Below are 14,307 nucleotides of genomic sequence, written 5' to 3'. Positions count from 1 at the left end.
GGTTTACCACTGTGTGGCATCCCCTCTTCTTTTTATAACAGTCTGCAAATGTCTGGGGACTGAGGAGACAAGTTGCCCAAGTTTAGGAATAGGAATGTTGTCCCATTCTTGTCTAATACAGGTTTTTAGTTGCTCAACTGTCTTAGGTCTTCTTTGTTGCATCTTCCTCTTTACGATGAGCCAAATTTTTCTATGGGCGAAAGATCTGGACTGCAGGCTGGCCATTTCAGTACCCGGATCCTTCTTCTACGCAGCCATGATGTTGTAATTGATGCAGTATGTGGTCTGGCATTGTCATGTTGGAAAATGCAAGGTCTTCCCTGCAAGAGACGACGTCTGGATGGGAGCATATGTTGTTCTAGAACTCAGATATAACTTTCAGCATTGATGGAGCCTTTCCAGATGTGTAAGCTGCCCATGCCACACGCACTCATGCAGCCCCATACCATCAGAGATGCAGGCTTCCGAACTGAGCGCTGATAACAACTTGGGTTGTCCTTGTTCTCTTTAGTCCAGATAACATGGCGTCCCAGTTTTCCAAAAAGAACTTCAAATTTTGATTCGTCTGACTACAGAACAGTTTTCCACTTTGCCGCAGACCATTTTAAATGAGCAGAGAAAACGCCTGCGCTTCTGGATCATGTTTAGATATGGCTTCTTTTTTGGCCTATAGAGTTTTAGATGGCAATAGCAAATGGCACGTTGGATTGTGTTCACCGACAATGTTTTCTGGAATTATTCCTGAGCCCATGTTGTGATTTCCATTACAGTAGCATTCCTGTATGTGATGCAGTGCCGTCTAAGGGCCCGAAGATCACGGGCATCCAGTATGGTTTTCCGGCCTTGACCCTTACCCACAGAGATTGTTCCAGATTCTCTGAATCTTTGGATGATATGCACTGTGATGATAACTTCAAACTCTTTGCAATTTTTCTCTGAGAAACTCCTTTCTGATATTGCTCCACTATTTTTTGCCGCAGCATTGGGGGGATTGGTGATCTTCTGCCACTCTAAGAGGCTCTTTTTATACCCAATCATGTTGCCAATTGACTGAATAAGTTGCAAATTGGTCTTCCAGCTGTTCCTTATACGTACATTTAACTTTTCCGGCCTCTTATTGCTACCTGTCCCAACTTTTTTGGAATGTGTAGCTGTCATGAAATCCAAAATGAGCCAATATTTGGCATGACATTTTAAAATGTCTCACTTTCAACATTTGATATGTTATCTATATTATATTGTGAATAAAATATAAGTTTATGAGATTTGTAAATTAGTCCATTCTTTTTTTACTCACATTTTGTACAGTGTCCCAATTTTTTTGGAATTGGGTTTGTAGAAATTGACTTTAAAATCAGGGATTCTTGGTATTAAAGGGATTCCATACATTAAAATATATATTTGGCTGCCCAGTGGCATCAGATGTCTCCTATGTAACCACTAATATACTAGCTGCAAAATGTTAAGGGTCTGTTCACAACTATGTTTGAAAATTTGTCTCTGTGCAAGAGTTTCCCATAATAAAGACCAGTCACTGGTGCTCTGTCTCCCTGTGCAGGGTGACTGGTCTTGTATCCAGCCGCCTCCTATAGTTTTCTGCAGACAGCCTGTATTGTCAGCACTTGCTAGGTCCCTCTTACAGCTCTGCTCTTTGTATGTTCAGCACAGTGATCTCAGTCCTCTTTCGTTTTTTCATATGTAACTTTTACTGTCTTTGGATTGTCAGGTCAAACGCAGCACTTTGATGATGCCTTTGCTGGTTCCTCCCATGATGTTGGGCATATTGCTCTTGCTCTGTATTCAGCCCTCTTCTCTTACTCGGGGTGGGACACACTGAACTTTGTCACAGAAGAAATAAAGAACCCAGAGAGGTGAGATTATTATATGGAAAGTGGAGGAGCCCAGCATGAAGGGATGTGAATGAGGAACTAGCCTACAACCTACAGGAAGGAAAAAACAGGATGTAATGAAAACATGCTTACTATAGATGAACAGCAGTCAGTTCAGTAGTTGGTGTCACTTTCTTACTGAATATTCATATTTTAATTGTATTTTTAAATGCAAGTTATACAATTGTGCATTGTTAAACCATACATCTCACAATATGATTGTCCAATCTTCACTAGATCTACCAAAAACTGATCTAGGGAGGTTCTGCCAACAGTTGTGTAGTGCAAGGGTGCAAAGGGCCAGTATGATTGGTTTTAATATGAATGGATTGTTTAGGAGCCATTTTAATGGTGTCCATATACTGGTTGATTATCACAGCAGGTTAGCTGTTCATATATAGACAAAAACAGTACAAATTTTAGGCAGGTAGTAAGATGAACAAGCAAAAAATTGGGGGAGCAAACCCTGAACATGTATATCTAAAGCCAGTGCAACTATGGACCAAGCAACATGTATATTAAGAAAGAATAGCACACACATGCAAAAGAAATGACTATCAAATATGGAGACAATCCATAAATAAAAATGGGGATTTAGTCCCACCATATGGCCATATCGTGCTCAAGCCCACCACTGCGTCAAAGTACCCCATTATCAGTGGGTCCTACACTATCCATAAAAAAGGGGTGAATCCAGCCTCTCTTACCCTTGGAGACAACACTCCTTGCTAGGAAAGATGTGCTAATGCACTACAGGGGTAGTAAGATGCCCTACACAAAAAACATGAAGCCATGAGCTGTGACAAAAGATAAGCTGCCCTCATTGCGATTAACTGTTAACTGGAAATTGCAGATATAGGTGCCTTAACATTATCTGCTGCACTCAATGGTGTCATACCTGATGTAGCAAAAAACTTTAAAGAATTCCAGGCATAGTATATTTTTACACAGTTACATTGGTCCAGCTTGGACCAACCTAATGATGCATATAAGATACAGAGGCGTAACTAGAACCTTCAAGCCTGGGGCTCTTCCCACTGATCCTGGGGCCCTTTACTCACGTTGCGAGGCCCTTTATTACGGTCCCGCAGCAGGACCCTTTCACAAGTTCTGCAGTGGGCCCCCTTTCTGCCATCTTGGGGCTTCCCCACGGTGGTGGAATGCCAGGGCCCAGCTGCAAAGTGGGACCTTTGCGATCCTGGATGTTCACCCACTGGTTTCAGTAGTTTTTATTTTTTGGTATTTTAATTGTATTATTTTTTATCATTTTATTTTTTTTCAATGTCACTGACTATGACTCTGTCCATTCAGAAAAGGAAGGAGCTGGTAAATTACATATCTACCGACTCCTTCCTGGTTCTCTATTGTGACACATCCTTGCAGCAGCCGGCAGGAGGGGGAAGGGAGGAAGCCGGCAGCACAGTGGGGGGGGGGGGGGGGGGGAACCGGAGGAGCACACAAGGGCCCAGAGACAGCAGAACACAAGTGAACTGGATAGGAGGAGAGGCGGGGGCAGCATACAGAAGGAAAAGGGAGGACAGTGATTTCTCTACATGCTGCCCCCCGCCGCCCCTCCTATCCAGGTGTACAGGGGAGCCGCACAGGCCCCCTGGAGGATGGGGCCTGGTTGCAATTGCAACCCCTGTAGTTACGCCCCTGATACGATACCTGGCCAATGCCCCTGGAAGCTGGAATTCACTAAAGTAAAGTAGACACTGCTACTCCAGTGATCTCCACTTACTTTCGGGTCCTGTGACAAGTGGCTGACCTGATGCATTTAGAACACAGGAGATCGACTGCTCAGCAGAGGTGCCATTCAGAGAATGCTTATATTTTCTGAATGTATGCAAAGCATTACCTGATTGGACATACAAAAGAAAAAAAAAAATGAACGTACTTTACTGGTCCCAGGGATTACAACAATAATCTCAAAAACCAAAGTTTTTATTACATAACTGACATATATACTGTCCATAACATTAAAATATTCAGGAATGTATCCCCAATAAATGGTCACAACTCTTGAACATTACATCTTGCATCATATTATATGTTTCCAAGGCAATGTTATAATGTGCTAGTATGCATTGCATGCTAGCACATTATGTGAAACTTACCTGAAAACAAAGCCCTTCAGCAGTGCGCTGTCACTGCTGACGGGGCTTCCATCTTCACTTGGTCTTCCTTCCAGGTTCACGGGCTCCTAGCCTTTTGAATGGAGGAGCAGCGATGATATCATTATAGGCTTACCTATTGGTAAAAATAAGCCAAGGGAGTTGACTCAGGACCAGAAGAGTATGAACTACATATATCACAAATGCATCTATTGTTCTCGTAAACAAACAAAACATAATAAAACCGACCATGTATGCAATTCCAATAAAGAGTTTGGTGCACATTTACATGCAATTGTATACATTGTCAGTTTAATTATGTTTTGTTTGTTTGAGAAGAATATATGTATTTACAACGTATGCTATTTTGAGATAGGTAATACTCTTCTGATATTGAGTGAAGGTCCTGAGGAAGCATTTATGTGAAACGTGTTAATCTCTCTGGATTATTGAATGTTGGAAACATACAATATGATGTAAAATGTTCAAGATTTGTGACCATATATTGGGGATAAATCCCTGGATATTTTAATGTTATGGACAGTATATAAGTTGTTTTAATTATGTAATAAAAACTTTAGTTTTTGAAAATATTGTTGTAATCCCTGGTACCAGTAAAGTCCATTCAATTTATTTTTTTATGTTGAATACTTTAGTAGGACCTGGTACGCAGCAGGGTGGCTATTTTCTTTGCATTCCTTAACTGGATGAGGTGGAGAGGTGGGGTGGTCACATCCCACCACCCACCTCGCCCAACCAGTAGGGTTTACTTCAGTGATTTTCAGTTTCCAGGGGCATTGGCCAGGTATGGTATACATCAGGGACATGTAAACTGTGGCCCTCCAGCTGTTGCAGAACTACAAGTCCCATGATGCATAACAAGACTCTGACAGCCACAAGCATGACACCCAGAGGCAGAGGCATGATGGGAGTTGTAGTTTTGAAACAGCTGGAGGGCCACAGTTTGCATATCCCTGGTATATATACATAATTGCATTGGTCAAAGAAGGACCAATGTAATTATGTATAATATAAGCAATGCCTGAAATTATAATTTAAATTACACTACCAGGAGACCTCAGGTACCAGGACAAGAAATAAATTTGTGTTAGGCGAGTAGGTAAAAAGGGAGAAAAAGAACAAGCCTTTGCTACCTTTTTAATTCTTCTTTTTATGTACTCTGCAGAAATTTACCCTTGGCTATTGGGATCTCTATGCCTATTGTGACTGTGATTTACCTGCTGACCAATGTGGCCTATTACACCGTGCTGGACATGCACTCCATTCTGGGAAGTGATGCTGTGGCAGTGGTAATTTCAATTTACATGTTAACTTCTGGCAATGCTAGCCTTTGAAGTTTGACTTATGTTTCTGTGGTTTTGTTTGAATTTAGAAATTTGTGTTTCAGATTGTCTTCATGTAGAACGGGTATTGTTTGCTAAGCAGTAACCTTTATTTCTATTATCTGCTTAATAAACAAGTGCACAATGGTATTGGAAGTTTTATAGAATTTCAACATTCAACTTCTAAAGCATACCCAAAGCTCCCACTCAAAATTAAAATGTATTACATATTACTAGTCCTTAGATGTGGTGGCTGCATTCGTTTTCTTATTCAAGCTAAGAATATTTTTAACATGTACAGAAGATACCCGGTGATCTTGCCAGAAATGCAGTATCCTTGTCACTTCATGTGAGCTGAAAAAAACAGAAAAAACAATCTTATCTTTCTTTTGTAAAATAGTATTCCCATCCCATGTAATGGAGATAAACGAAGGAAAACATGTTTGAAGCCCAGCCTGTGTGACATTGGTTCCTTCCATAGATTTTATGGAGGAGTGAGCGATGTCACGCTAGGAAAGGAAGTATGGTATTGTCAAGAAAAAAATAAAAGGAAATAAATTCCTGAAAAAAAAATTAAAACAAATTCAGCCACTACATCTAAGTACTGTTAATCCGCAATATATTACATTTTTGTTAAGGTTTACATATACTTATTAAGTGAAAAAATTACCACATAGAGAGGAAACCCATATACAGTATGCTTACCATGCCAAATAATGTTTTATTCTGTACAATTTTATCATATAGCTGGTTGAAGTTAAGTCTCATTCAACTGGACTTTATTCTATAATGTTGAAGATGTTCCATAGCTCAGCCAAATTACTTTTTCAGTTTGTGAACTGAAGAAGTGGCTTGGATAATCTATGAAATGTTCTCAACATTGCAAAATAAGTCTACTACTAGCTATACCATGACCTGGATAAATGAGAACCTTCACAGACAACTTTAGCATATACACACCTCTGCCAAACTGTACAGCCAGGAATATTACACTACTACTTTCTGGTTAAAGCTGAATTTTTTTTTTTTTTTGGATGCAGCACCAAACACAAAAGGTACGTATAATGGTTTCTATCCCATTGCCTGCAGGAATCTGCTTCTGATAAAAATCTTCCCCGCAGGGCATCCATAATAGTCGTCAGATACTGCCCTTAGTGGCTATCTTTCAGTGTTGTGAAGGTTAACAGCAGCGGCTGCTACTGAGAAAAGTTGCACCACTACCCTTCTGCCCTACCATTTATATTACTTGTATTATTACACCCGTACAAGGCGTTGCATTCTGTGAATGGGCATAAGAGAGCCTGTCACTCAACTTCTCCTTAATTCACAGAATGTGATGCTTTGTGGGCATGTAGTAGTAAGAATTTTGTAAATGGTGGAGAAGTAAGAAAGGGATGGGCTGGTGGCACAACCTTTCTCAGTAGCAGCTGCTGCTGTTATTCTTCAGAGTGCCAGAAAATAGAGGCTCAGGGCTATATCCTACAATGATGCAGAAGACACTGCGGGGAAGATTTTTACCAATAGCAGGTGCCTGCATGTAAAGGGATACACACCATTACACATATGGTACCCTATGTGTTTGGTATTGCTTCATCCCCAAAAACACAATATAATACCAAAAGTATTGGGACACCTGCCTTTACACACACATGAACTTTAATGGCATCCCAGTCTTAGTCCGTAGGGTTCAATATTGAGTTGGCCCACCTTTTGCAGTTATAGGAGTGTGTCTGCACTCTAATTCATCCCAAAGGTGTTCTATTGGGTTGAGGTCAGGACTCAAGTTCCTCCACCCTAAACTCGCTCATCCATGTCTTTATGGACCTTGCTTTGTACATTGGTGCGCAGTCATGTTGAAACAGAAAGGGCCAACCCCAAAATGTTCCCACAAAGTTTGGAGCATGAAATTGTCCAAAATGTCTTGGTATGCTGAAGCCTTAAGAGTTCCCTTCACTGTAACTAAGGGGCCAAGCCCAACCCCTGAAAAATGACCCCACTCCATAATCCCTACTCCATCAAATGATTTGGACCAGAGCACAAAGCAAGGTCCATATAGACATGGATGAGCGAGTTCAGGGTGGAGGAACTTGACTGGCCTGCACAGAGTCCTGACCTTAACCCAATAGAACACTTTTGGGAGGAATTGGAGTGGAGACTGTGAGCCAGGACTTCTCTCCAACATCGGTGCCTGACCTCGCAAATATGCTTCTGGAAGAATGGTCAAAAATTCCTATAGACATACTCCTAAACCTTGTGAACAGCCTTCCCAGAAGGGTTGAAGCTGTTATAGCTGCAAAGGGTGGGTGAACTCAATATTAAACCCTACGGACTAAGACTGGGGTGGCATTAAAGTTAATGTGCGTGTAGAGGCAGGCGCCCCAATACTTTTGGTAATATAGTGTATACTAAACTTCAGCATTAGACTCCTTTTACATTGGCATTCCTATCAGGCCTGCCTGTCAGTTTTTGAAGTGGACCTGATCAAAAGTCCATAGAGCCCTACGGACATCCTCTTCCGTTTTGGTGGGCCGGATCAGAGGTAGCCTTATTTAAACAGACAAAAGAGTCTGCTTACGCCCGGCCACCCATAGAGCCCAGTGGGGTCTGTCGGTGTCCGCTCTGCATATACTGAGCAGGCACGGATGTGATATCCATCCCCTTTGGCTCCGATCAGTGGGGGATCTTTTTACGTATCCCCTGCTGATCTGAGTGAGCTCTGCTCTGTATGAAAGGGGCCTTAAGCTTTGCTACTGTATATCAGCTTTACTAGATGGGTAATAATGCTGACTGTCTGAACAGGCTTGGGCAGAGAGTGACACAGGTAGCTGTACTTGTGAACCATGAAAGTGTGTTACCTGCCTGGCTAAGCAGTGTAGTAAATATATGTAACTCACAAAAATAGCTACATAGAAATAAAAAAAAAAAATAAAAATAAATATATAAAATAAATGTAAAATATAAATAAAAAAATATATATAATGAGAGAGAGAGAGAGAGAAAAGCTTATGCATGTCAGCTGTTTAACAGTTTTCTTGAAGTTTTTGTGCCTAAGAGGAAAAAGGAGATACAAACTTTAAAAAGCAAAATTCATGAATTTTGTTATTGATAGAAAACAGCAAAATATAAAAGGAGAAATGTGAGTTTGCTACAGTTTTGTCAGTAAAAGAGATTCTCTGTCTTCACATCATTCAGTCAATGTGGTCCTGGATCCCTCTTTTCCCAGACATTCGCTGATCAGATATTTGGAATCTTTAACTGGACGATCCCACTTGCCGTGGCTCTGTCATGCTTCGGGGGTCTGAACGCTTCCATTCTTGCTGCTTCCAGGTAACAGAATTGGTTACTAACCTGTCTCTATAATTACTACACAAAAACAAGTTTTCTTTTTTCTTTATCTTCTGTTCTCAACTATTTAGCATGCTCATTACTTTTACTTGAAAACACACCTTACAGGTCAAACCAAACATTAGTTACAGGAGTAGACATTCCATATAAATTACAAGGTACCAAAATATTTATAGGAGCCATCGATCTAACCTAAGGCCTTGTTGACCCTATCAGCGGTAACCTGCATTTTTCTGTATTGAATAAACACAGATCATCACAAGGGCACATACTGTAGAAAGCAATTGTTTTTTATGTTCCCCATTCACACTGCAAAACTGGTGTGCTACGGTGGGCTGCAGTAATATGCAGCATGTCTACATTTTTGCATGACACTGAATGGCACCACACAGCAGCAAAATGTAGTGCACTGCTGTGCAGTGACTTGAAGTGCCACTCCGTGACATTCAAATAAAGTCAAGAAAAAAAAAAAAATCAGTGCAATGCGAGTTTTACATGTGTGCATGCGGCGCACATGGTAACGCACATGTAGCGATGAATGTGCCCCTATTTTCCCTTTCACTTTATACTGCAGGATGCAGGCATGAGCCTGCCCCAGGAAAGATAAGGATTTCTACTTGACATGCATATTCATGCAGCAGAGTGCAAGAGTTTTACTGCATCAAAGCAAACAAGTGGAGAAAAGAAAAGTTTGTAGGTGAAAATGTTAGAGGCAACCAGTTAATCTTCACAGATAATAAATAACACAGCCAAACACACATTTTGGTGCCTCCAAAGTTAGACCTGTTCTCAGGCACAGTATCAGATCTATAGGGGGGGGGGGGTAAAAGGTACAATTGCCCCAGGCCCCCCTGCCAGAGGGGGGCCCATACTTACATTATATAAAAACGAAACAGTTTGACTCAAAACTTTAGTAGTGTGTTCCTTGAGGAAATTGTCCAGTTTGCGGCCTTTGTCAAGCTCCAGTCATGTCTCACTCCATCTCAACAAGCCGTTTTATTACATGAAGAAAGGCTTGCTGATACCTTTCCAGGTGGTAATGAAACTCTTAGAATATATTTCAGCATGATGGTCTCTAGTTGTTTGGGAAAAAGGTTGCTCAGAAAATTGTCACTGATAAAGAATTATCTGAGAACCACCATAACCCACAAAACGAAATACTGAGTTCTCTGTGCTCTACTGGCTGTCTTCAAGATGATACAGTTTGATGAGTTATACAACCCATAGATTATGCATTTTTTTTTTTTCTTTCTATCATGAGTTGAACGAAAATGTTTCAATTTCCCCATCAACACTGAGGGAGGGGGTCACGGGGGAGCCTTCCTGTCCAACAGAACAGAATTATTACGGCTAGCGGCTATAGACATCCTGGTTTTACCCAAGTTGATCGATGGATTGATTGGTATTAAACCTTCATTTTTTTTCCCCCTAAAATAACAAACCTGCCTATACTTACCTGCTGTGTACAATGCTTTTGCACAAAGCAGCCCTGATCCTCTTCATCTGGGGTCCCACGCCAGCGCTCCACACCCCTCCTCTTTGGTGGGTGCCCCTACAGAAAGCCGCGTGCCATGGGGGCATCCGTGCATCCGTTGACATAGACAGCGGAACTTGGCCTGCCCCGTGCTCCAGTGTCAGAGCATTTGGTTGACCGCAGCGGGAGCCAACGGCTCCAATGAGGAGCGGGACAGCGGCTGGAGCAGCTGCGCTTGTGCACATTGCTGGATTGGATCGGGCTCAGGTAAGAAAAAGGGGCTGCAGCACGGAAGGTTTTTCACCTAATGAATAAAATGCATTAAGCTGACAAACCTTAAAGGAGTTGTAAAGTCAGAAGGTTTTTTTATCTTATCTTGCCGACCGCCAGCAGTAATATTACTACGGCAGTGCGGCTCCCCTATGTCCAGCGACGTAGACCTACGTCACTGGATTGCCAGTGATTCCGGCGGCGGGAGTAGGGCCACGGGAGGAGCGACTCCGATTGCCGCTGCCCTCCCCTGATCGGGGAAACGGTGAGAAGACCCGCCTGCTCATGTAAACAAAGCAGGCGGATCTTCTCAGTGACACAGGAAGAGATCACTAGATTCAGCGTAGCTGAAACTGCGATCCCTGTGTCTGTCACAGACCCCCCCCCCCCCACGCGTCAGTAAGCATGAGGCATACATTTAACCCCTTGATCACCCACAGTATTAACCCCTTCCCTGCCAGTGTCATTATTACAGTAACTGCATATTTTTAGCATTGATTACTGTAGTAATGTCACTGGTCCCCCCCAAAAGTGTCAAAAATGTCAGTTAGGGGTCCGATCTGTCTGCCGCAATGTCGCAGTCCCACAAAAAATCGCAGATCGCCGCCATTACTAGTAAAAAAAAAACAATAAAAATGACATAAATTTTTCCCGTAGTTAGTAAAGGCTTATTGTGAAAAATATTGTTTTTTTTTTTTTTTCAAAATTGTCGCTCTTTTTTTGTTTATAGCGTAAAATTAAAAATCGCACAGGTGGTCAAATACCACCAAAAGAAAGCTCTATTTGTGGGAAAAAAAGGACGTTAATTTTGTTTGGGTACAGCGTTGCACTACCACGCAATTTTCCATTAAAGTAACGCACTACCAAATCGCAAAATAGGGCCTGGTCAGAAAGGGGGCAAATCCTTCCGGTCCCTCGGCTGTCCAGGACTCTCCCTCCTGATTGGCTAAGATCAGTGTTGCCAACCCCCGGGAGGGAAATTTACTGGCAGAACGTCCAAAATTTACGGACGGCACCAATTTTTTACATAAACCGACTGTTTTCAGTGCTAAACCGTGCAAATATCAATACTTACACTATAAACATGTAGATAGTGCTATTAGCAATGTGTTTAGGTTAAACAAAAGTCAAAAACCATTTAAGGGGGAACTCTGATTTAAGTGGGTGCTCTGGTGACCAGAAACCGCCTTATATCAGAGTCCACTGCATTCCCCTTTACATCAGAGTTCCCTTTTACATCAGGGTCCGCAGAGTTCCCCCTTCGCACTGTAAGGGGAGAATCCTGCAGTGCAGACTCTGATGTAAAGGGGAACGCCAGGAACTCTGATGTGGGGGGCAATCTGGTGACCAGAGACCACCTTCCACAGAGTGAATACATTAAGATATGGGGGGAGAGGTTACTAATATAGAGGGATCTTTATATCAGTGCCCCCTTACATCAGTGACCCCCCCATCAGACTGGTCTGGCGGCGCTGTCCCTGACCTCCTCTCAGGTGCACTGTGCAGGGCTCAGTCAGACGGCTCTGGTCTCCACTCCGCAGGCCCCACACATCTGACTTCTCCCGTGACCCCCATCCCGGCGGCGCTCTCACTCTGACTCCTCTCCAGAGTCCAGACTCCCCTGCAGACATGATAAAAGACAAGAGATGGTTAGAGACTGCGGACATGGTACAGGAGGTGGTCAGAGACTGTGGACATGGTACAGGAGGTGGTCAGAGACTGTGGACATGGTACAGGAGGTGGTCAGAGACTGCGGACATGGTACAGGAGGTGGTCAGAGACTGCGGACATGGTACAGGAGGTGGTCAGAGACTGCGGACATGGTACAGGAGGTGGTCAGAGACTGCGGACATGGTACAGGGGGTGGTCAGAGACTGCGGACATGGTACAGGGGGTGGTCAGAGACTGCGGCCATGGTAAAGGGGGTGGTCAGAGACTGCGGACATGGTACAGGGGGTGGTCAGAGACTGCGGCCATGGTAAAGGGGGTGGTCAGAGACTGCGGCCATGGTAAAGGAGTGGTCAGAGACTGCGGACATGGTAAAGGGGGTGGTCACTGGTCAGAGACTGCGGACATGGTAAAGGGGGTGGTCAGAGACTGTGTACATAATACAGGAGATGGTCAGAGCCTGCGTGGACATGGAAGTGCCCTCCTCACCCCCTCACAGTAGTTTCTTCCTATGTCCTCCTTCATATTAGCTCTCCACATCAGTGTCCTCCTCCTAAGTCCCTTTCACCTCTCCATAGCCATATCAGTGACATTACTGCAGAGTGAAGCTGTGACACTGCCTGTGGAGAGGTGAAGGGGGCACAGGAGCAGGACACTGATGTCCTCTGCCCTCTGACTCATCTCTCTACACTTACACTACTCTAGTCTGCGCTGCTGGCTGTCGGAGGCTCGGAGCCCCACTCACCAGTCCTCTGCTCTTATGCTCTGCCTCTGCAGTGCGGTCACAGTCTGCTCTGTCCACTCCACCATCCGGGCGTCCAGCATCTTCTAGTTCTAGTCCAAAGAGTGACTCCCGGGGCATCTAGCATCTTCTAGTTCTAGTCCAGTGACTCCACATTGTCACTGGCACTTGGCGGTGGGAAAACTTAAATGGAGGCAGGGGCGGGCGCAGGCGGGCCGTCACCGTGGCACTCGTCCGACGAATAGTGCGAGTCTGGCAGTCTGCATCCGAGAGAACTCGGGGATCTCCGGAACTGCGCGCCGCTCTGACCTTGCCGCCTCCGCCGCAGTAGATTTACTGGCACTTTTCTCCTGCTACGGGCATTTACGGGCAGGAGAAAGGTGCCCTGTTTTTACGGGCTGTCCATAAATCTACGGGTGTTTGGCAACACTGGCTAAGATACAGCCACGGCGGTGCCATTGGCGGCTGTCAATCAAAGTCAGTGAGCCAATCAGGCGAGAGAGGGGGCAGGGCCAAATGGCAGCTCTGTGTCTGAATGTATCTGTGTCTGAATGGACTCGGGTGCCCCCCTAGCAAGCTGCAAGGTCAGAACTGCCTTGGTATATTTGACCCGCTGATTCGAAAAATTTTCCCTATCGGCTCTAGTTCTTGAGATACAGCATAAATGCCATATACCACTCTTCACTTTGGCCGTCCGTCAAAAATCAGGATATTAATATAGCAAAATATGTTGGGATGATTCAGGCAGCACCGTCGTAAAGTATCCATAACCCCTGCAGTGTTCGATCTGCAAAAATGAAATGATATGAGTGGCAATATACACACATGTCCTATACAATCACAAGTATAATGCAATTAATAACTTACATTTTAGAATCCAATGTTTCCGATGTAAAACTACATGTAGCATGCTCACTGTTGCTATTGTAGGTAAATTTAGTTTGGCTCCCCTGTGGGCAGAGGAGTATGTGTTAATTGTATTTAGGAGGCAGTGCAGTGCTTCCAAGGCTGTGGCTCTGTTACCTCCCTGTGTCTTCTGGAACTGTCTGGATATTTCCAGAACGTGGGTAGAGGGACAGAGGCAGCAGCCTGAATATTTATGGAGTTTCCACCAATCCCTGGGGAGGCAGGGCCCAAAAGGTGGCGAGACAACCCATAAATACTCAGAAGTCTGGCAGTCTGGGAGCAGAGTCCAGGGTCCAGTCAGCCGAAAGAGACCCCTGTGCTGGGGGCCCTGCCCCTGGGGCAGGAGAGAGGGAGAGAGACGGGGTAGAGAGGGGGGAGGAGTTCCCTAGATAAACAACCTAAACAAAAACCCCTAGATTGTGTGGAAAATTCTTGTTGCCTGGCTGTGGATGCTGTGTGGGGGGAAATGGCCTAAAATCAATCGGCTCTTTCGGGGGTAGCGCTGCATACAGCTGGAAGGACATAAACAGTCTCACTATATATGCTAACTTGTACG

At 44.0% G+C, this 14,307-nt stretch overlaps 1 protein-coding gene across 1 annotated transcript in view; it reads left to right on the top strand.

Moving 5' to 3' along the window:
- SLC7A7 (solute carrier family 7 member 7) overlaps positions 1-14,307 on the top strand; it is a 75,311-nt gene that overhangs the window by 49,525 nt on the left and 11,479 nt on the right. Inside the window, exons 4-6 of the mRNA XM_082243267.1 lie at positions 1,727-1,871; positions 5,190-5,313; positions 8,570-8,673. Of these exons, the coding sequence (XP_082099393.1) occupies positions 1,727-1,871; positions 5,190-5,313; positions 8,570-8,673 (373 nt within the window). The remainder of the gene's footprint in view (positions 1-1,726; positions 1,872-5,189; positions 5,314-8,569; positions 8,674-14,307) is intronic.

Source organism: Pelophylax lessonae (assembly GCF_965119305.1).
Source record: "Pelophylax lessonae genome assembly, chromosome: 1".
Taxonomy (NCBI): domain Eukaryota; kingdom Metazoa; phylum Chordata; class Amphibia; order Anura; family Ranidae; genus Pelophylax; species Pelophylax lessonae.
Note: the sequence above shows the minus strand (reverse complement) of the source record. Positions and strands in the feature narration are given on the sequence as shown.